Genomic DNA, 22,200 nt, shown 5'->3' with positions numbered 1-22,200 from the left:
GTGGCTAGACGATCCAATGCCCAACGCTCGCGTGCACACATCAGAATGTGCGGGACATGCAGGGAATACGGGTGAGCCTCTCCTTCGTACGGCATGGCACTGTAATATTGCGCCGCAAAGCTCACATGTCAGATGCTGTCAGTACCGCGCACATGTTTCCTGCATCGCGACCACGGTTATGACTGCGCAAAAATGTCGCGAACCTGTGGATACGCAAAACCAAGCGGTCACCGCGACGATGCTTGTTTCCCCAGATTTTCCGGGTTCTCCGCTTCATAGCTCCAGGATTGCGCAAAAGCAGCTGAACGGCGCGCGGTCAAGCACATGCTGCCGAGGAAGTTGAATGGAGAGCCAGACCGAGTCGTCAGATCCTTCCAGAGGAGGAAAGCCACCTCCGCACGAAATGACGCAGGAACGGTTAAACCCTTGCACTCCAACAACAGGGTCGTATTGGCGGCACACCCACCACAAAGTAACTCAAGAGAAAGTGTCCTGTGCCTAGAAGCAGGTATTTCGTGTCTGAAGAATAGGAGTACACAAGCATATTTCTTACAGCCGCCTAGACACACGAATGCAGGTACAACAAGGCCGCCAGTCTTACGCCATGCCACCGTCTTTTTGCCGGGAATTTCGCAGACAGCGGTGGACGTTCGGATGGCGCATCCGTTCGGCGGGTTAGCCATGTTCCTGCGCGACCGAGCTTAGCCAAAGGGTGTAAGCATGGATTATCCCGGATGTTTGGCCGAGAATGGTCGAGATGTCGCGGGGTTTGTAACACTGGATCCTGCGCCATATATCGATTTCTGTGTCGCATTTGCGCTTGCCGCCATCCAATGGCCACCCAGCCGGACTGGAGGAGAAAAGTTTGACGATTGAAGATCTGCGCAAAGCGACGATGCACATGGTGGTTGGTTTTGCCTCGTTGCGCGACTTCACAGCCTCAGGGCTGCCCCGGATCTTCTCGCTTCGCACTAGTCCCGGAAGCGATTAGGTGGGAACGGCCGCACCGTCACTGGCCTCATGAGACCCAATCAGCAAAAGCTTCTAGTCTCTGCGGCATGGTTCTTGGCGCCTTGATCAATTCGATCCCTGTTCTATGCTGGAGCTCGCCGTCGCCCAACACCAAAGCTCACCAATGATGTCCAATCGACGATCGGATGGCTTCTTACTCGGTTCAATAGCACTACACGCTCCTCGCAATTTCTACATGAGACTCAAGAAGATGTAGAGAAAGTTACGCGGTACCATCTCCTTTCTTTCAATCTTCATGATTCACGACCATTCGCTGGCAAGGCGCGCCGCGCCTAGTTGTGTGGCAATAGACTCTGCCCTCACAAGTCCGGCCTCGACGAGCCGCAGCTAGCGATGCGTAGTCTGGGGTAGTGTCATCACGCGCTACCACATCGAGCAATACCTCCAGGGGCTGCTTGAAGATCTCGAACGGGGGCGAACAACACGCCCAGTGTGGAGCCACTTGGGTGCTAGCTTGTTTCTCACCTGGACACGGGTGGCCTACGGTTCCGCTTGATATAAAGAGCTTATGGGAGCCTCCTGTTCGAGTTTCTGCAAGCTTCAACTGTCGTTATACATACATCAAAGAACTTTCACTACACCGATCACCGTATCAACACCAAGACAACCGTCAAAATGAAGACCTTCACCATCGCTGCCTTCGCCGCTCTGGCCTCCGTTGGCTCTGCCCAGCTCAGCAACATCCCATCTTGCGCCGTATGTCATTCCATGATCGCCTTCAAACTCATCATAACCTAACACCATTCAGCTTCAATGCTTCCTCGCTCCCCTCCAGAGCGACGGCTGCTCCTCCCTCACCGATTTCGAGTGCCACTGCAAGAAGGGTGCTGAGCTCCTCGGCAAGGTCCAGCCTTGCGTCCAGGGTGCCTGCGAGCAGGACGACCAGGCCAAGGCCATCTCCGCCGTCCAGGACACCTGCAAGGCTGCTGGTGTTCCCATCAACATCCCCGGTGCCAGCGCTGCTCCCTCCATGGCCAGCTCTGCTGTCGCCAGCGCCACATCCGCTGCCGCCTCCATGGCATCTTCTGCCGCTGCCTCCGCCTCCTCCATGGCTTCCTCCGTTATGTCTGAGGCCTCCTCCGCTGTCGAGTCTGCCGCTTCCTCCATGGCCTCCGAGATGTCCTCCGCCATGATGACCGGTACCCCCACTGCCAGCGAGAGCATGATGAGCATGACCCCCTCTGCTTCCATGTCCGAGTTCACTGGTGCCGCTGCTCAGGCTACCCAGGCTGTCGGTATCCTCGGTGCCGCCGCCCTTGCCATGCTCGCTTTGTAGATACCCTCAAGCCCTTGGTGGCAAGCATGAACGGATTGACTGGTTAGTCATGGTCAGGATGTAATGGAATCACGTTGGGATGGATGGATCGAATCTTGTATTACCACCTAAAACCGATAATGCGATACCTAATATTTCGAACTTGATCCCTTTCTCCCATATCATTACAATGTGTCACACTCTAAACCTGATGTAATTCCCACCCCGTTACCTCGCTGCTCACTTGCAATGTTTGTAACGCGTCAGAATCTCCCGGTGGCTGTTTGCATTCGGTCGTACCGAAGCTGAAAAGTTGCCCAGTGACGTCAGAGTAAGCACCATCGTGTTGCCGAAATGAGAACACAAGGGTTACCATGCCTTCGTCCGGGTTGAAGCTACCCGCGCTTTTAGAGTATACAGACACTACGCATGTGTAATGCACTCTTTTTATGCAAATTATCACGATGCCCTTTTACCGATTCACCGCAGTGGAAGCGACGGAGGCGCTCTCGTACTGCTATTCTCTTGTGTAATTACCGTAGACGGCCCTTACTCTTAGCTCGGCTCTTGCAGACGTTATTGTTTCGTCTGCCCGTTTCAATTGATAACGCTTGGTGTTTGTTGATAAACATCACAATCGATCTCATATACGTTAAGAGAGCTTGGGGGCTCGACGGACGCTGCGGAGGATCCAGTATCTGTCCAGTTGTTGGGAAATATAACTGTTGCTGGACACGGTTGCTCTGGAGTTCTTCCCATTGCAACTCTATGACAGGTAGCTGGTCACTTACTTAGACCGTGCAAGGTATACTACTGAAAGAGAACAAGCCACTCAACATCTCCAAGTTTAAGCGAATGTTCGCGATACCCAGCTGCGTCGTCTCACTCACCACCAAATACTCAGCTTGAGCAACAACTCGGTTAGTAGCGCATTGCATGACCGCAAAACTTTGGTCCAAGACCTGCGCTTACTCGATCGAAATATACATGATCCTGAAAAAGGAAAACTACCCCAGCGGAAGTCTAGATCGCGTGCATGCTGCAGGCGCGACGTTAGTAAGCGTTGTAAAGGGTGACTACTCGCTGCAGCAGACAAGGCAACCACACATAATTAATTCGTGACGTCAATTCCGGCGTACACAGATAGCTAAAAGGGCGCTGTCGTGCTTTGAGACGTAAAAGAGGGGTCATCATAACCTAGAGAACGAATGAGCGTACCAGCTACATCGCCAACTTCAACATTCGTCACCCTTTTAGACAATCATCATGGCTCCAGAACCCGAACCATACACGATATCAGTCCCCGATTCCGCAATCGAAAAGCTCAAACGAAAGCTGTCAGACGCCGACTTTCCAGATGAACTGGACACACCCGATCAATGGCCCTACGGCTCACCCCTCTCCGACATCAAGCGACTAGCAAAACACTGGGAAACGAATTACTCCTGGCGAGACGCCGAATCCAAGATGAACGAGTTACCCAACTACCGCAAAAAAGTCCAAGTTGACGGTTTCGGCCAAATCGACATACACTTCGTTCACAAGAGAAGTTCCAACCCTAACGCCATACCCCTCCTGTTCAGCCACGGCTGGCCAGGCTCCTTCCTCGAAGTAACGAAATTACTTCCGCTTCTTGAAGCTGGCGAGAAAGAAGGGAAACCCGCATTCCACGTCGTTGCGCCGTCTTTACCGAACTTCGGGTTTAGTCAGAGGATTAGCAAGCCTGGCTTTGCGTTGTCGCAATACGCGGAGACGTGCCATCGGTTGATGCAAGACCTCGGATACGATAAATATGTTACGCAAGGTGGTGACTGGGGGTTTTGGATTACGAGATCGATGGGTTTGTTGTATCCGGATTATGTGCTCGCAAGTCACATCAACATGGTGCGCGCGCAAGCACCGACGTTCACATCGCAGCCTGCACTTGCTCTGCAGCACGCCATTACTCCTTACACTGAAGCTGAGAGCAAAGGAATCGAGCGCTCGGAGTGGTTCCTCAACGAGGGCCAGGCGTATCGCCAGCTACAATCTACCAAGCCACAGACGCTGTCCTATGCATTCGCTGATAGTCCCGTGGCGCTGTTGGCATGGATCTACGAGAAGCTGATTGATTGGACGGATGGCTATCCCTGGACTGACGACGAGGTGCTTACTTGGGTTAGTGTATACTGGTTCAACACTGCAGGACCCAATGCGCATGTCAGGATCTACTACGAAGCGCAACATAACCCTACAGATCTGATTCCGAATCGAGAGCGCACGACAACGTGGATTGATCGGGTGAAGTTGGGCGTTGCGCACTTTCCTAGGGAAATTACTGTTGTTCCGAGGGTATGGGCGAAGACTTTGGGTGAGTTAGTCTCGTGACGATGAGGTTGTGGCCTATACTGACTGATCTGCCACTAGGTCCTCTCGTTCATGAGAGTGTTCATGACAAGGGTGGGCATTTCGCTGCACATGAGAGACCAGATGTGATCGTTGCGGACTTGCAGAAGATGTTTGGGAAGGACGGACCGTGTTACGGAATAGTTCCAGGAAAGTCGGGTTATTGATATGGGTTTGTACATGGAAACAATTTCGATGGAATGATATGATGACGAGAACTATTATATGTAATGTCATTGTTTGACAGGTGCCGGCTTTATCAGCTCAGCCGTCGAGTCTCGAGCGCCTTCGCACGAGAAGTCGAACGCGGCCATATGAGCGTCTGTTTGCTTTTCGGCCGTGCATTGCGTAATGGTTTTGGCGTCGTCGCGACTTCTCAATGGGGAGAGGACTCGTCCCTGTATCGGATCAATCTCATCTTCAGATACCAATGTCGATCGCGACAAGTCCTTCTCTGCCACCGACGCCGAGGAATTGAATGTAAGCCAGTGTATTATAAGTGCGTCCCAACACACGTCCACCAAACAGATCGCAAGACATATCATGCCCAGCTCTTCGCCCCTGGTAAGGAAGAATTGTATCATGTTCGCCGCCGTTGGTATCTCTATCAAGAGCGACCCAATGATACTCTTCCACAGCAGTGTCTTGATATTCTTCCTAGCCGGCGTATCCTGTCCTCCATGTACTGCATCCTCGTTATGACTCGACTTCCTCTTGAAGATCCTGGAAAGAGTGGATGCACCGGGCAGTCCTACGACCGGATAGAGTAGGTAAAAGAAGACCACAGTCAGGATAATATTCGTAAAGAAATTGACCACGGTAAACGGTAACGATGCGATGCCACGAATGCCAAAGTGGCAGCGTCCGTCCGATTCGTGCAGCTCGGTGACGTGATTGAGATAGGAGTTGATGGCGACAGTACCGTACAACACGACGATCATGGCCATGCAACATAGATATATCTTGTCTTTTCGCCTATTGACGAAAGGCGCGCGGACGACATGGATACGTTCGACCAAGAAGATATAGCTGCCATATGTTAGCAAATAGCCGGTCTTCGTCGATGCACACTTACATGATAGCTTTGATAAGCGTGTAGAAGATCAAGCAAACCCATGTTCCTGCGACGCAGAGCTCGTAGGTATAGAGCCCCTGGCCTGCCACAAGAACGGCTGAGCAGATGATGAACATCAAGACCAGTACGTATAGCATGAAGACAAGCGCAGACATGAGGCGATGCTTTCTCAAAATGCGGCGTTTGAGTTTCTCGAACCGCGAACCTATGGTCTGTGTCAGAAAGTGAACGCACGACTGGTCCAAACTTGATGGCGTGATGCAAGTTGCAAAGGCCATCGTCTGGCCTTGAGATCGATTGGGTACGGAAGAAGAACTTACCCAGTAATAGCGAGCACACCATCATGCACAACAGCGATATGATCGTGAAGATCGACCTATCCCGTGGAACTTCGCCATTGTCGATGAAAACGTTCGAGTTCCGAAAATCCTCTTGCCGCACCTGTAGGGGGAGGGCTTGAGCAGTGAACGTCTGCATCAAGAAAAGACAGGCGAATAGCCTCATTCTTGACAGAAGTTCGGAACCGAGATCGAAACGAGTCGTACGCGTTCGCAGAAAGAAAGACGTGATCAATAATCATTCGATTGGGGATCCTTGAGTCCTTAACTGGACCCTTTTCGCAACCTGACATCTGTCTTGGTCCCACAAAATGACGCTCCATTATTTTCTTCTTGCGTAAATCATATGGTCAAGCCTATGATCGACCGGGAGTTGCTAGGGACTGTGGCGCTGAGGGCGATCGTTTTGCTTGACTTCCAATGTTGCGTGAGGCTGATTGGGTTTACGCTAGTCATGCGGAGATGGGGCCGGCTGGCCGATGCGGCCTCGAACGCGAGATTCCCGGTGAGAAATCCACGTGCGTGCCGCTGCTCCCGTTCCTAGCAGCTGTTGGATGCGTTTTTTCTCAAATATCTCCGTCAGGGACAGGGTCGGTATTAGAGGCCGGTGTGCATTTTGCTTTTTCTACCTGACAGGTGTCATGGCTCGCTGATTCTTACCAGATGTCGCGATGTCTCAACCATGCATACTTCACCCATTCGTACCCCACGTTGTCGAGCGGAAAATCCTGTTGGCCTCCCCTGGCGAGGATCCTGGTCCAATGTCTAACTGGATCTCGTCCCTTTGGAGCCAATATTGCCGCATCGGGATTGCGACAATCCGCCGAACGCCATTGCGCCATTCTCTTGCTCTGCTGAATGATCCTGATCTTGATCTCCGAGGGTGAGTTTTGCCGATGTTGCAACGGCCTGTTCTTCGCTCGCGGGCATCATCTCGTTTCATTCCAAGAACAACCATAGCCAGGATAGAGCACATTCGATGTTCCCTGAGGCACGTCAAGATGTGCTCAGCAGGACCTTGCACTTCTCCTGTCTTCTCCAAAGAGACAGCTAGCGAAGCTGAAGAGTACACAGCCCTCAGATCTGGCAGGGGTCGCAGGGATGCTGAATCATAGTAGTCTGAACGAGTGGCTCCGAGGAACGAGCTGAGCAGATTGACTTCGGAAACTCACGAACAACTGTGGGGACTCTGGTAAACTTTGCGTACACTCTTCGCACGTTCGTACCCCACGCCGTGGGGTGCAAGGAGCATTGCGAATTCTCGGCCAGAGGTGGCTATACGAGCATGTGATTGATACAAGGTCGTTTCGGTCGATGATCGCTGGTATATGCGCGCTGCGAGAGCATCCTGAAACGCCTGCTGGTATCCACGAGGAATTTCTCGTCACAACCCATGTTGCTGATCGCACTTCTATCCAGATGTAGAATCCGATCCCCTAATGGCCAGAGAATGTTGAAAACATGCGCGCGATCTTCTGATTCGGCATGGAGAAGGAGCTGCGGCAGGTCAGTAAGCCGCTGGAAGTGGTGTGTGGTAACTGACTTGTTCGCCCAGTGCGCGTTCTACCAGCTCCTCCCGCGAAAGCTCAATGGAGACATCGTCAAACCGGCCTTCTCCGACTCCAACTAGTGGTGATATATTGACTTTCGCTCGGTCATATATCAAAGTGGGAACACAGCCGCATTGCAACCTTGGAAGTGAAGGTTGCCAAATGTGATGTGCGTGTGCGATGCGCGTCGCGGCGGATGGCGCGCATACGCGCACGGCGCGTCGCACTAGAGCGGATCTGGACTTGCCGGATCGCTGATCTCCGAAAGCATCTATGTAGTCATCCACTCACAACTCTACAACTGCACCTCAACCAATAATGAGTGGCGATACAAGATTGAAAAAGAAGCGGAGAGGCGGCCCGCGCAGTAGAACAGGTATATGCCGTGATCTATGAAACTCTGCTGCGATGCTGAGATAAGCTAATGCCATAAGGTTGGTACGTCTGGCTGCTATTTTCATCGCGAAAACCTGTACTTCTGGCTGACTGAGTCGCTCCAGCGCCACCTGCAAACGCCGTCACACTCGTTGCGATGAGAAAAGGCCAGTATGCGGGAATTGTGAACGCCTCAACCTCGACTGCGAGCTATCCGAGGAGATCGTATGGGCTACCCCTCGTGTCGATACAACACCGGACGAACCAAACAATGATGCGCCGCTTCTCGTTGACGTGTTTAGGACACGGATGAATGATCTTGACCTTCCTGAAGACACTTTGTCAAATCAGAACTACATACCTGCTAATGGAGTCACGACAGCAGGTTCCGACGAAGCGAACGGTCCGAAGAAGGTACGCTTGACACCAGAAAGCGCCTTTTTACTCCAGACCTATGTACGCACCGTCGCAACATGGATGGATATCTTTGATCATGCCAGCACCTTTCAGCACAAAATCCCACAGCTGGTCCTCAGATCGCCGCTTCTGTTTCACTGTGTATGCGCCTTTACCGCCAACTATCTAGCCCTTTCCAATTCGAGCCATGATCCTTCTTGGCAAGTCACAGCTTCCAAGCATTACGGCGAATCGTTGCGTCTACTCATAGAAGCTTTGAGCATGCCTTCGCACGAACATGCGCTTACCGCAAGTATGCTGCTCTTGAGCTACGAAATCCACGGAGCTTTGCGCTCTGAAGACTATCGGAGACACTTCCTAGGCCTTACAGTACTAATCAAATCACGACATGTTACTGCACAGTCAAGCGGCACTGATCTGGCCAACTTCTGGATCTATATCCGACACGAGATCGTTGTAGCTATGGCTAGCGAGCAGCCTCTGGTACTAGACCCTGCAGAATGGGAGGTGTCCTGGGTAGAGGGTGAGACTAGAGAAGATATTTTGGGAAATCACATGCTTTGGATATTAGCGCGCGTTCTCAATCTCATCTTTGGACCAGATGGACGAACTGAAGCAGGTAAAGAGCAGCGCCAAAGCTTCCTGCACGAGATCGAAATGTGGCGAAGGGGGCTTTCTGACACGTTTGTTGGTATTTCATATGGGGAGAAAGACGAAGATGGCTTTGGCAAAGTATACTTCCCAGTGGCGGCCGCAGCCGCCACAGCGTTTTGTACGTTTGTAGACGCACGTAGCGCTCAACATAATCTAACGGGTTCAGGGTATCACATAACACATATTCTGCTCTACGCAGAGCCAGAGCTTCAAGACGAGGCATACATTCCCCTGATCCAGGAGCAGGCTATGGAGATTACCGATATAGCAATATCAGATTTCCCCCCATCGCTGATGGTATTCTCTACGCACGGTCTTTTCTATGGTACGTATCCATTCTTCCGGCTGCATATAGTCAAATGATTTTAAGATCACAGCGAGATGGTCACTGATACGTTCCAGCCGCGAAACATATCCATGGGATCTCAAGAAAGGCGCGTATCTGGAACGTCTTGAACGAGGTTGAGCGGCAAACTGGATACAACACGAGTACGACCGTGAGGCTTCTCCAGACTTTGGTGGAGGAAGGCGCACAAAGCCATAGCGCTAGTATCTTATGAGGGATTCCTTTTGCTTCGAAAGGGGAGCCATCGTAGCTCACCAGTCTCTGCCTACCAAATACCTGGAGAATGGCCGGCATCGGACCGAGCCGCCTCGTTGGTCAACTGCGGGCTGAAGCGAAGCCAACGACTGATCAAGCATTGACTGCGAGGCTTCTGGGGTGATGATGGGGTCGGAAGTTTTCATCCTATAGCATTGTCTGGGTGTAGCGACTTCGGTCACACTCCAGAATAGTGGCGCGTAGAGCACACCTCTTACTGGTAACCATTGCCGTTACCCACCCCACGTACACCATCAGGCCCAACACGGATGCTGGAAACAATTCAAAGACATCTCCAAAGACATGGTCAATCACGATTTCAAATTTGCTTATCTATCAGGTTTCGTTCCGAGACAGAGCTGTGACAAGATTTGGCATGCGCAGCCGGGTTCTGGCGCACGTCGCGAGGCTGCGCCGCCTGCACAGCCCGCGAACAGTCGGGTAGGCAGCAGCAACACAACCAGTCGAAAGATGTCCCTTGTTCTAACAAGCGACTGGGCAGCGCAAATCAGTACCCTATTCGCGACATTCGTGAGCGTATCGCATGAACTTGTTCAGCTTTTGGATATCGACAACGCCACAACTTCGTTTATGCGCGGGTAGTCTCAGCCATGCACGACAGGTTGTTTCGCGCAGCCTCCACGAGAGCGTTGATGGGGCTCTTGGTTATATTCGCCACTCCAACCGATTTCTGAAATGCCATATTCATCATTCTATCCCACTCCATTATGGCACCTCCACTCAACTCTCAAGATGATCGTGCAGCATTCGTTGACGCTTGCATCAACAAGCGTAAGAAAGCGATGCATGCTTGGGAGTCACTTGGTTTGATCAGTGAGAAGTTACACGATGAGCAACACGGCTACTTCGTCAACAAGGAAAAGGCCGACAAGGCTAACGAACTGCAAAGAGTGGTTGAGGGAATAGCAAAGTCGTTCGCTACCTCGTATCGTGGCACCATTGAAGAACTCCATACTTACCTGGCTGAGGAGAATGCCTTCTCGGAAGATGTCCTCCGGCTCGGACAAGAATTTGGAGTGATGATATGGGGCCGTATAGAAGACGGCGAAATACGCTCGTCAGGTGAATCCCAAGGAAACGGCATCGAGGAGCAGGACTGGGACGACCCAAAAGACCGCCAGAAGTGAGCACTTGATGCGTTCTCATAAACGACCTTACTGACTCCCTCTCAGTATTCTGTTCTACATCCGATGCTGGCTCATATGTACCGTGGTCAGAGAGTACAAGGCGACTCCACGAAAAGCGAAAGCAAAAGCTCGGACACGGGACTTGAGTCCATCTCAAGATAATCCAAATGAAGACACCGTTGAAGATCTCGCGGAAGGTGATAGCCCTAGGATCATGGGCGTATCTTTTAGAGCGCCAGAGCCACCACGTATGTATCCAACACCGGAACCGCGCAGAGATACGACATTCACCAGTGCCAACGAGAAGACTACAAGCACCAGCTTCACCTCTGTGAACAAGACCACCACACCGAGTAAGAGGAAAGCGCAATATTCCCACGAACGAACACCTTCTGGGAAGCTTTCGAAGCCTTCAAAGGGCGGTCGAACAATCCCTGTCCTCACTAATCAGTCACGAGATCCCTACTCCATCCCCATATCTCCTCCCGCGTTCTCTCCCATATCCCCTCCTGCGTTTCCGAACCTGGGCCGCGCATCGTTTCAAAGACGAAGAGAAACCACATACGACTCAGATGCGACTTGGATGCCGCCTCGTGAAGAAACCGCAGACGCGGAAACGGTGGTCGATGCGGAGGATGTCCATCCCGGAGAAGTTGGTAAGTTCTTTACTGCTCCAGCAACATAAGGTACTTAAGCTAACCTTGATCAGATTCAAGGATTCAGAAAGACATTGCTACATCCAACGCAGATGACATGCAGTACGAGTACGATAACGACATCAACAACGCCGCCGGCCCATCGGGCACCTACCGAAACCCCCTCAGACAAGATTCCGTCATACCAGACACACAAACGCAAAACGATGCAGTAGACGCTATCATCTACCCTCCAAGCGGCCAAATCATTCAAATCGACGAAGACATATCAAGCGATGCATATACCGACGCCATAATCCGCTCCCTCATCTCCGACCCCTCCCCAACGACGCGGCAAACGCGTATCTACCGTCTCGAACTCTACAGACTGCTCGTAGCTTATCTAAACGGCATCAAAAACTTTGACCCTACCAACTACGACTCCGCTGCGGAAGAACGCATGGACTTTCTACTCAACCAATTCCACTGCACCGATGCTGATGCGTGGCAGTCTGATCACAACGATAGTGCGCTTCGCCTGCATCTCGCGTTCGAGAAATGGATGAGCATGCGACATCGTCTCGCCGCTTTTCGCAGTGTAACAGGATATTTTGGCGCGCCGAGGAGGCAGTGGGAGGAACATTTGAGGGGTCTGGATGATGTACCGCATGCGGAGGCTATTCTAGCTTTTGTGGATCTGAAGGATGCTGGGGATGGGGAAGAGAGTGGGAGGGTGCTTGGTGATGGGTTTGATAATGATCTTATGATGATGTTTGATGGATTAACGAAGTTTCAGGATTGTAATGGGCCAGAGGCTTTCAAGGGTGTAAGGAAGTTTAATGAGAGGTTGTTGGTGTGGTTTAGGGATGAGTGAATAGGTGGAGGTGGGCATAAGATAAACCACGCAGCAGATGTAACTGAGACGATACATGATGCGCTTGCTAGTCTGAGTTCCCTCGCCATGAAATCTATAGATGAGGTAAAAGTTTCGGACAACCATGGGGTATATGGACTGATCACACGTGCATGGTTCGGAACGTTGTAATACCTAGGTACCGAGGGAGTGTATAAACTCTCGCCCACACAACTTTGCAGCGACTACGCATCCGCCCTTCTCGATCACACTCTCCATGATTGCGACCATTCCTTCTTGCTTCCAGTCAGCCAGTAACTACCAGACTTGTCACGACACGCAGCAATTATCCGGCCCAAGGTCCGGCGCTAGCGCGGAGGGCGATTGCTTCGATCGAGCTATCGGGAATGCACGAGCGGGAAAGTGGGTAGAAACCCAAGGTGGCTTTTGAATGGAAGTAGGCGCGGATCTCGTTGCGGAGGAAACGACATGTTATAGATAGCTCGGTTGGTGCCATGTGGTCGATGTAGGTGGTTAGTGGCTCTTGTGGGCGCGCAGTCCGATTCTGCTTGGGTTCCTGGAGACAGAGGTAGTCGTAGATATCGTAGCGCAGTTCTTTGGGGAGACTGAGGAGAGGGCTGGGGGGAGTGAATGGAGACATGGTGGGTGGTGTGAGTGTAAGCGGGAGATGGCGTGGATTGGGTTAAGGGTACGAAGGTCTATTTAGACTTTAGACAGTTGGATAGAAGACGATAAAATGGAGGTAGATTTATGACAGTCAGGTACTTTCACAAAGTGACATGCGGGTTGGCGTTGTGGCACGCCTTGTGATGCATGATGACGTACTACTTGATGTGCTTTTGGGGATCTGGTCATGGACGAAGAGGTCGGGTTCGCAATATCCCGGAGCCTGACCTTCCCAGGTAGTGCAACCATAAGTAAAATATTGTATGCGTCATTGTCACTAGCAGACCACAAGTAACTCAAAGAGCACGAGATTCGGACAGAAGCATAGAATTGTTACATTTTCCGTCCTTGCTCCAACGCCATGCGAATGCAAGTCATGTAAAGAAGCATATTACATATCCCATGTCTAACTCCACAGCCTCAGCGTCCCATCCGCACCAGCCGATACACACCACGGCTCCCTCGGATGCCAGTCCAGACCCATAACACCCAGCCTGCTCTTGACCTTGTGTCCGCGCAGTACCTTCAAAGGAACAATAGTAGCGTTCTCCATGAGGTCACCCACAACCTTTCCGTGGAAGATCTGGATAGTGCCGTCGTCGGAGGTATCGGCGAAGAGAGGCAGACCGCCTTGGTGGAAGCGCACTGAACGGATGGCTTCCTTGTGGAAACGGAGGGTCTTGTAGGGTTTATTGGAGAGGTCGAGGTCGTGCCAGAGGAGGCGCTGGAGGGGGAATTAGTATGCGCTTTACTAGTGTTCTGGTATATGGGAAACTTACCTTGTCGTATGTTCCGACAATGATGTTATCACCACCGGGATGCACGTCAATGGATGAGATCCATTTAGCACCTGGTTGCAGGATCTTGACGAGTTCCTGCTTGGCGAGATCGTAGCTGCGGATAGTGTTGCGGGTGGCGACGAAGAAGATGGCTTTGGAGGGGTGGAATTGGGCGGTTTGCGCGATACCCTTGAGACGGCGGAAGGGGAGCTGGGTGAGATGTTTTGAGACGGTGTGGATCGCTACGGCTGTGCTTTGGCCGCGAGGCGATACGGTGGCGAAGTAGTCTCCTCTCCGGTGCCAGTTGACAATCTTGACTGCTGCTCGGACTTCAATTTGGACGAGTACGCCCTTGTTCTCAAGACGGGCTCCGGGACGGCTCCACTTGCCTGGTGCTGCTTTGGGTGCCTCGCCAAATGTTGTTGTGATGGGCTTCGAGGCTGCGTAACCCCAACCGGCGTCGAGAACCTCGCGACTGGCTTGCTCAACGTCCGGTGAAAGAAGTGTGAAGGGTACGATTAGGTAGACGTTCTCGCCGCAAGCAGCAGCTACTACGGATGTCTCCTTGGTGGGTCTCCATTGTACGGCATCTACAGCCTCCTCATCTGACAGCTTTGCGTTCCAGACCTGGCGACCGGTCAACAGCTCCCAGATCCTTACGTAGCCGTCGTCACCTCCACTGGCAACAAAGATACCGTTAGGATCGACCGAAACACAACGAACACGTCCTTCTTGTCCGCGGTATATCGCTGCGCATGTAGTCGGGAAGGGCTTGAGCTCTTCGGGGTTCGGCAGCTTAGGTAGCAGTGATTCAGGGTCGATGTTGAGTCGGTTTCTCCGGATACGGGGAGCCAAGTAGAGATCCAAGCTTCGCTCAAACCGTTCCTTGACGAATGTCTCGTAACCAGGAACCTTGCGCAAGGCATCGTAGTTCTTGGGCAGGAAGTCCGTCTCCCGCTCCTCATCGTCTTGCTCCAGCCACTTCTGCTCCTCAACCTTATCCGGTAGGTACTCGGGCGGTGGGTGGTAACTCGCTTCGTAGCCAGGCGGTGGCAGCTTAGGAGCGGGAATGTGCATTGTGTTATCGGGTCGGGGCTTCTCGTCCGCCCATACGTCAAAGGTGAAAACGTCTTGCTCTTCCTCCTGCTCCTCCGGTGCCCTGTATGGCTTGATGCGACCTTCCCTAATCGCCTTGACGATCTTCATGACGCGCTTGGCTTCATGCTTGGAGGGGATGAATCGTCGCTTGGGCTCTGGCGCAGCGCTCAGTGGCATAATCTCCGTGTTGACGCCAGAGAAGTAGGCGACCATCTCTGGGTATGGGTCGTAACCATCTTCCACGATCTCGTTCCTTGTGAGCCTCTTGAGCACATCCAGCTCCTCGGGCGACAGGTTCAGCGGTTTTCCTGTCTGGGGATCCGTCAAGCCTGTCCAGCCCTTGGGTATATCGATGCTGTCCAACAGCGCATCCAGCGCCTCTCCCTTTGCCGGGCGCATGATCTTCTTGCCGTTGATATCATAGCCAATATGCGGGTATTCATCGTAGTACTTGAGGTCGATGTTGCCGATCGTGTTGGTAGCTTCAGCGTCAGAATCGTCAGATTCGTAGACTGGGTCGATCTCTTTGTAGATGTAACGAGTGTTGCCGTGCGCATCGGTGGTAACAGTGTAGTTGGGCTTCAGATCTTCATCGTCCTCCAGTTCCCCATTTGCGCCACCCACGTCCAGATCCATCTCATGTGTAGGTACTCCATTCTTCTTGCGCAGTGGAACATCCGAGGTATTCAAGTTGCGCATTTCCTCACGGATCTGCTCTGCATCGCTGTCTTGCTCCTCCTCTTCATCTTCGTCGGAAAGACCCTCAATCACACTGCTAGCATCGGTATCGGCGCCTTCATCTTGGCTGTCGTCCGAGTCGTCCTCGGAATGCGACAGGATGCCCTCGAGCAGTCCGTCGGCCAATTCACCTTCCGAGTCACTGGGCTCCGGCGCCGGGCGCGTCACTACCTTTCTCTTGCGCGGGTTGACTGACATTTCGGGCGTTTGATGTTTCCTCGTCACGTTCACCGCGGACTGTCGCAACTTCCCAAAAATTATCGCTAGCGTCCAAGATTTCGGTTTTAGCGCGTCGCACGTGCCAGGCTGCCATCAGCCAAGCATATCCTCGTAGACTCTCCAGTAACTTTGTCGCAAACTCCGCAACTCCAACTCTCTGTTTACCCCACGCAATTGCAACCACCACCCGCATCTGCTACGCCAAGACGCCACCCCAGACTGATTGCAGCAGTAATTCCACCGACTCACCATGGCGACGCGCCACTCTGACTACGATCGTAGGCGCCATTCCCCGCGCCGCGACCGCGACCGCGGAGATCGTGGAGACCGCTATGGCGAAGGCCGCTTCAGAGACGACCGTGACCGCCGAGACCGCCGCGATGACCGTCGAGAGCCTGACCGCCGAGACCGCGACCGCGGCGACACGTACCGTCGACGTTCGCGCTCCCCGCCTCGCCGCCGCGACCGATCCCGTGACCGAGGAGACCGTGCCGACCGTGGAGACAGCTACAGGCGCGACCGCGACGGTGATAGAGACAGGCGCCGCCGCTCTACTTCACGCCGCCCTGGTTCCCGTTCATCTGCTACACCTGCACCTGGCTCAGACAGCTGGAGGCGCGATGACGGTAGACGCGACGACAGCAGGCGCGATCGGCTAGATCATTCCTCGCGCGACGACAGGAAGAAAGACCCAGAGACACAGGCCAAGGACAAGCTTGCAGACCGCGCTGCGAAGCTGGCTGAGTGGAAGAAGCTCAATGCCGAGCGCCTGCTCAAAGAGAAGACCGACACACCCGGCTCCGGTGCTTCGCCAGCTGCCACTGCGCCTGCAACCCCATCAGTCACTGCGACGCCCCCGCCAGCTCCGGCATCTGAGGCCAAGCTTGTTGATACCGCTAAGACCAAAGTCATTCCGCAGAAGAGTGCTACTGAGAAAGTCAAGCAGAAGCAGCCCGAGAAGTCGACCTTCAGACTGGATGCTTCCGCCGCAGCCCGTCCTCTAGACATGGCCAAGCCTGCAGGCAAGACTGTCACCAACGCTAGCAGTATGTTCATCCCAAACCCTCTTTTCACGAACCACAAGCTGACACGTACAGACGTCCCCATTGTTAAGGGCAATGGTAACATTGGCTCGTTCGGTCTCAAGACTAAGACTGCTGCTGAGACCGAGGAAGAGAATTCCAGAAAGGCATTGCTCGACGAGGAAGGCCCGACCCGCAAGCGCAAGCTACAGGCTCTCCCCGAATTCGACGCCAACGAGGCACCCTTGCTCGAAGCCGACGGCGACAACGCGGACTCTCCAATGAGTGACATCGGCAGTGATGACGAGAACAACGCGGAGCTTCAGGCTCGCCTTGAGAAGCGTCGCGCTGAGATCGCCAACGAGAACCAAGAGGACACTGCCATGGAAGAGGCAACTGCTGTCGAAGCCCCTGCCGACGACAAGATGGAAGTTGACGAAAATGCAGGCGCCGAAGAAGATGACATCGATCCTCTCGATGCCTTCATGGCCGATCTCACTGAGCCACAACCAAGCCGCGGAGCTCCTTCGGGTCAGACTATGTTTGCTGACGAGCTTGAGACTGTCGAGACTTCCGTCGAACATGAGGACCTTAACGAGCTTCGCGCTGCCAAGAAAAAGAAGAAGAAGGAGGTGCCTACCGTCAACCACGATAAAGTTGAGTACGAACCGTTTAGGAAAGACTTCTACACTGAGCCCTCCGAAGTTGCACAGATGACACCTGAGGAGGTCGCAGACCTTCGCCACGAGCTCGACGGCATCAAAGTCAAGCCTGATGACGTTCCCCGTCCTGTCACCAAGTGGGCGCAGATGGGCCTGCTGCAAGCTACCATGGACGTCTTCACCAAGATCGGCTACGAGAGGCCTACAGGTATCCAGTCTCAAGGTGTACCCGCAATTCTCTCTGGCCGAGATCTCATCGGAGTCGCCAAGACCGGTTCTGGAAAGACACTTGCATTCGGTATCCCTATGATTCGTCATGTCCTTGATCAACGTCCACTGAAACCAACTGATGGGCCAATCGGACTGATTCTCGCCCCAACCCGAGAGCTAGCACTGCAGATTGTCAACGAGCTCAAGCCATTCCTTGCGGCATCGGGTGTTACCATCAAGTGTGCCTATGGTGGCCAGCCCATCTCTGAACAAATTGCTATGATCAAGCGTGGTGGCATCCATATCCTATGTGCAACTCCCGGCAGAATGATTGATCTGACCAACGTCAACCAAGGACGAGTGCTTTCTTTCCGCCGCATCACTTACGTTGTCCTTGATGAAGCTGATCGCATGTTCGATATGGGCTTCGAGCCCCAAGTCATGAAGATTCTTGCGAATGTACGTCCTGATCGCCAGACTGTCCTCTTCTCAGCAACTATGCCCAAGAACATGCAATCTTTGGCTCGCAAAGCACTGCACAACCCAGCCGAGATCACCATCGGTGGCAAGAGCAAGGTAGCTCCCGAGATCACTCAAATCATTTCTGTCGTACCGAACAGTTATGAGAAGAAGATCAACAAGACTCTACTGTATCTTGGTCAGTTGTTCTCTGAAGACGAGAATGCCCAGGTATTGATCTTCACTGAGCGGCAAGAGACAGCCGAAGATCTTCTGTCCAAGCTTTACAAGTCTAAGTATTTCTCTGTTAACACGATTCACGGAGCTAAAGATCAGACTGATCGTAACGAAGCGATCAACGACTTCAAGCAAGGTGTTCTTTCGATTCTCATTGCCACATCTGTAGCCGCCCGTGGTCTTGATGTCCCTGGACTGGCTATGGTCTTGAACTTTGATTCGCCAACCCATCTAGAAGATTACGTGCACCGCTGCGGACGTACCGGCCGTGCTGGCAATAAAGGTACCGCTGTTACGCTTATCGAGAACCCCGGTCAAGAGCGCTTCGCTCTTCACATCGTCAAGGCACTCAAGGAGAGCGGTACAGAAGTGCCTCCAGAGCTCCAGGAGATGGCTAACACATTTCATGAGAAGGCCAAGGCAGGTACCGAGAAGTACTATGGCGGTTTCGGTGGCAAAGGTCTCGACAAGCTCGATGCAGCACGCGCACTTGAGAAGAAGCGCGAGAAGCGTCAACTTAAGCTGGAAGGTGTTGACGAGAGTGAAGACGAAGAAGAGATTGCACCACTCATCAAGAAGCCCGAGGTCGCTGGTCCAGCTGGTGTTGTTAACGCTTCTGGTGCTCCTGCAGCTGCCGAAGAAGATCAACCACACTGGATGAAGCTGCTGAACAGCAAGATTGTGGTCAGCAAGACTGAGCGCCCCGACGCTGCCGCTTCTGGCAAGCCGATGACTGCGCGCGAGCGAGCCATGGCCGCTGCTTCCAAGGTCGACGGCAGGCTGAGCAAGAAGGGTATGATCCACGCGGGTCAGCCCATCGACAACAAGGGCCCCGATGCTGGTCTCTACCACTCAACCATCGAGATCAACGACTTTCCTCAGAAGGCTCGATGGGCCGTCACCAACCGCACCAACGTCGCCAAGATTCTGGAGCAGACTGGTGTTTCCATCACGACCAAGGGCAATTACTACCCCGCTCCCAAGCAGCCTGGCGAGAATGATCTGCCCAAGTTGTACATTCTCGTCGAGGGTGACACCGAGAACATTGTCACACAGGCTATGATGGAGCTCACTCGTCTTCTGCGCGAGGGAACCATTGCGGCCGAGGATGCCTCTGCGACTCGTGGCCCTACCGGCCGTTACAGTGTGGTATAGGAAGTTTCACTTCGGTAAGGTATGCTCGATTTTCTCTCTTTCATTTCAGCGTTGCTTTCTCAGCGTTGCTTTCTTTTCCATGGCGTCAGTTCACTGCATTGGGAGGAATGGTCAAATGGATGAATGGGAAGGGCACGGGACGGAGTTGAAGGTTTCGACAAAACACGACCTCGGGATCGTGCTTCGATGCATGCCGCGTGACTGTACCACAAACGTAAGTTCTCACCCAATTGCTCCATTCAGAAGTTTCGTTGATTTACCCAACCGTCGCAGGTTTCTACTCGGTCACTGAGCCTCTGTCAGGCAACGACATCATTGTACATTAATGGGCTTGGCCACACGGTTCGCCGATGTGCGATATGCGGGAAAGGAAATGTGAAGGCTTGATTCTGGTACCTATGGTACGGCATGGCGCGGTATGAAGGATGGGGTCTTGGCTCTGGTGCCTTTCGTGCAGCCTGATGTGGTACGATGGAGTAGCTTAAGATAACCTTCCAAATGAGAGGCATTTCTGTCTACTACATGAACTTCTTCGCGTGTTCCTAACCACCCATATCTCGCGCTGTATCCTTCAACTTGCCTAGCGGCACTGACTCCCGATCTCCGGAGACATGAGTCTGCATCGCGACCTCATAGCGGGCCTCTTCGCCGATCCCGTATACTCCATCAATAAAGGTCAACTCAGCATCATGTTCTGCGCGACAATCAATACATGCAGACGCGAACCGACATTTATTCATACATTCCTCAGACCCAGATGCGTGGTACAACTACGCTGTATTGCCCTGAACACTGATGACGCAGCTCTACATACAGTATCCACGCCACACCGCACTGACGCCATATCGCCTCCCAAGCTGCAGCTGCAGCTGCAGCTGCATCATCTGAAAAACTCTCCTCGGGGGTATATCCATCGGAATATGTATGTGTAGGTGTAATGGCGCCATAGCTGCATGTCGCATATTGCATGCTGCATCTCCCACTCCCTCCCCCATCCTCTCATCCTCCCCTCCATCCCCCATCCACCGAACCCCACGCCGCAACACTGCATATCTCCTTCGCGTGCATCTCCGCCTATTTTAGGCCCCCACCAGGACCACCTGCAGGGTCGATACATGTCTTAACCTCGCGAAAAGCGAACCTGGACTATTCTGTTGATGATGCAGATGCAGGTGTAAGGCGCGTACGTACGTGCGTGCGTGCGTTGCTCGCAGAAAAGACGCACAGCACAGCCCTGCTTGCTGCCGCCCCCAACGCCACTCGCTCCAGCTGGATCTGGATATCCCTTCGTCTCGGATGCGGCTCGGCGAACCCAGGTTCAGGGCGGGTTTTACAGAATGGGGGTGTAGCGGTGGGAGGGTGCATGGCGAAGGATGCACGCGGTAGGGTAGGTCTGCGGAAGGACCTTCCGCGGGGTTTGGTTGGTTGGTAGGGTTCTCGTTGGTAGAGGGTGGGGACTTGGTAAAGGGTAGGTGGGGTGAGGTTTGCGGCCAATCTTTCATGTATTGGACTGATTTTTGGTCGCTGATGAGGTCGAAGGAATGGTTTCTGGTTATGGAAGCGGTCGGAGGGAGTGTAGCAGGTTGATTAGCTGAGTCGTTGGAGGTATCCTTGCGCAATTAGGCGTTCGACGTCGCCTTGCCGGACGTAGAATTGGGAGTTCTTGGTAAGGGTTATTGAGCTGTGACGTCGGTTAGCTATGGTGACTAGTATACAATATTTCGGATGCGGAAGGAAGGGTCGTAGTCTTCGGCATGCCGAGATGGCGGTCACGTACCCGTACTCTGTTTGGATCTCGCCCGCGTCCTTCAAGACGCGCACGTCGATGAAGAGATCGCGCGGCGGCTCCAGACTCCCCGTTAGATCGATATCCGTCCATTGCCCCTTATACGCAGCAAGTAAGTCGCTGTATTGCCTCACATACTCCTCCTCTTCAGGACTCAAACTACTCTCTTCCTTCCCGCCTCCAGCGCCCATTCCACTGCCCCTCCCCCCTTCTCCGCTATGGTCCTTGCTGCCCTGTTGTTCCAGCACGTCGACGCCCTCCCAGCAGTATTCTTCTAGCTTGTCGCTCCGCACGCGGTGGTAGGCGAGTAGACAGCGCTTGTTCCGGCGCATGCACAGGTGGTTTACGAGGAGGGCGCAGGCGGTTTCGGGGGATGCGCTGGGGTTGAAAGACCCGCTGTAGGGGGCGAGGATGGATGAAACGTCTTTGTCGAGGTCGCGCACTTCGCGTACTATCGAGCGGGTGAGCTCCGAGGCGTAGGGTGGGAGATGGGGGAGGGCGAGGGTGCGTTTGGCGTTTTGGACCTGGGGGTGTTAGAGAGGGTACATAGTATTGAGGTATGGGTGAAGTGTTCATACCAACTTGTTGGCTGCTTCTCCATACATGGCTGTGTTCTGTGTTGTCGGGTTCTTGAGTGTCGTTCTTATGGTGGCACAGAGATGTGACGATCAAGCAAACGCGACTGTCACTGCAATTTGCAGGTAATATGCGCAGAAGTTGTAATCTACTCTGAATAGTAAAATCGCCGTGAGTCTAACTGTGCAGCTTATTGTTTGAGGTCATACCAAAGATTGAACAGTTCAAGCGAGAGCAATTGGCGCATGCGATGT

At 53.1% G+C, this 22,200-nt stretch overlaps 8 protein-coding genes across 8 annotated transcripts; 4 read left to right on the top strand and 4 right to left on the bottom strand.

Moving 5' to 3' along the window:
- Positions 1–1,647: 1,647 nt before the first annotated feature.
- Positions 1,648–2,308, top strand: J4E85_007911 (uncharacterized protein; the record flags this gene model as incomplete). Its single annotated transcript, XM_051472141.1, has 2 exons — positions 1,648–1,728; positions 1,781–2,308. The coding sequence occupies 2 exons, from the start codon at positions 1,648–1,650 to the stop codon at positions 2,306–2,308; spliced, it is 609 nt and encodes a 202-aa protein (XP_051324338.1).
- A 1,245-nt stretch (positions 2,309–3,553) lies between these two features.
- J4E85_007910 (uncharacterized protein) lies at positions 3,554–4,654 on the top strand (the record flags this gene model as incomplete). The annotated part of the gene is made up of 1 exon (XM_051472140.1): positions 3,554–4,654. The coding sequence occupies one exon, from the start codon at positions 3,554–3,556 to the stop codon at positions 4,652–4,654; it is 1,101 nt and encodes a 366-aa protein (XP_051324337.1).
- Positions 4,655–4,905: 251 nt separating this feature from the next.
- On the bottom strand, positions 4,906–5,902 carry J4E85_007909 (uncharacterized protein; the record flags this gene model as incomplete). The annotated part of the gene is made up of 2 exons (XM_051472139.1): positions 4,906–5,701; positions 5,748–5,902. 2 exons carry the CDS (start codon positions 5,900–5,902, stop codon positions 4,906–4,908), a joined length of 951 nt encoding a protein of 316 aa, XP_051324336.1.
- Positions 5,903–10,410: 4,508 nt separating this feature from the next.
- Positions 10,411–12,339, top strand: J4E85_007908 (uncharacterized protein; the record flags this gene model as incomplete). Its single annotated transcript, XM_051472138.1, has 3 exons — positions 10,411–10,826; positions 10,876–11,486; positions 11,540–12,339. The coding sequence occupies 3 exons, from the start codon at positions 10,411–10,413 to the stop codon at positions 12,337–12,339; spliced, it is 1,827 nt and encodes a 608-aa protein (XP_051324335.1).
- A 325-nt stretch (positions 12,340–12,664) lies between these two features.
- J4E85_007907 (uncharacterized protein) lies at positions 12,665–12,979 on the bottom strand (the record flags this gene model as incomplete). Its single annotated transcript, XM_051472137.1, is given in 2 exon segments — positions 12,665–12,716; positions 12,732–12,979. 2 exon segments carry the CDS (start codon positions 12,977–12,979, stop codon positions 12,665–12,667), a joined length of 300 nt encoding a protein of 99 aa, XP_051324334.1.
- A 432-nt stretch (positions 12,980–13,411) lies between these two features.
- Positions 13,412–15,818, bottom strand: ERB1 (Ribosome biogenesis protein erb1; the record flags this gene model as incomplete). Its single annotated transcript, XM_051472136.1, has 2 exons — positions 13,412–13,729; positions 13,785–15,818. The coding sequence occupies 2 exons, from the start codon at positions 15,816–15,818 to the stop codon at positions 13,412–13,414; spliced, it is 2,352 nt and encodes a 783-aa protein (XP_051324333.1).
- Positions 15,819–16,089: 271 nt separating this feature from the next.
- PRP5 (pre-mRNA processing RNA-helicase) lies at positions 16,090–19,584 on the top strand (the record flags this gene model as incomplete). The annotated part of the gene is made up of 2 exons (XM_051472135.1): positions 16,090–16,885; positions 16,937–19,584. The coding sequence occupies 2 exons, from the start codon at positions 16,090–16,092 to the stop codon at positions 19,582–19,584; spliced, it is 3,444 nt and encodes a 1,147-aa protein (XP_051324332.1).
- A 1,587-nt stretch (positions 19,585–21,171) lies between these two features.
- Positions 21,172–21,975, bottom strand: PSF1 (DNA replication protein psf1; the record flags this gene model as incomplete). Its single annotated transcript, XM_051472134.1, has 3 exons — positions 21,172–21,265; positions 21,362–21,894; positions 21,949–21,975. The coding sequence occupies 3 exons, from the start codon at positions 21,973–21,975 to the stop codon at positions 21,172–21,174; spliced, it is 654 nt and encodes a 217-aa protein (XP_051324331.1).
- Positions 21,976–22,200: the final 225 nt, after the last annotated feature.

The sequence above is a fragment of the Alternaria conjuncta genome (assembly GCF_024043145.1).
Source record: "Alternaria conjuncta strain BMP 0040 chromosome Unknown scaffold_11, whole genome shotgun sequence".
Classification (NCBI taxonomy): domain Eukaryota; kingdom Fungi; phylum Ascomycota; class Dothideomycetes; order Pleosporales; family Pleosporaceae; genus Alternaria; species Alternaria conjuncta.
Note: the sequence above shows the minus strand (reverse complement) of the source record. Positions and strands in the feature narration are given on the sequence as shown.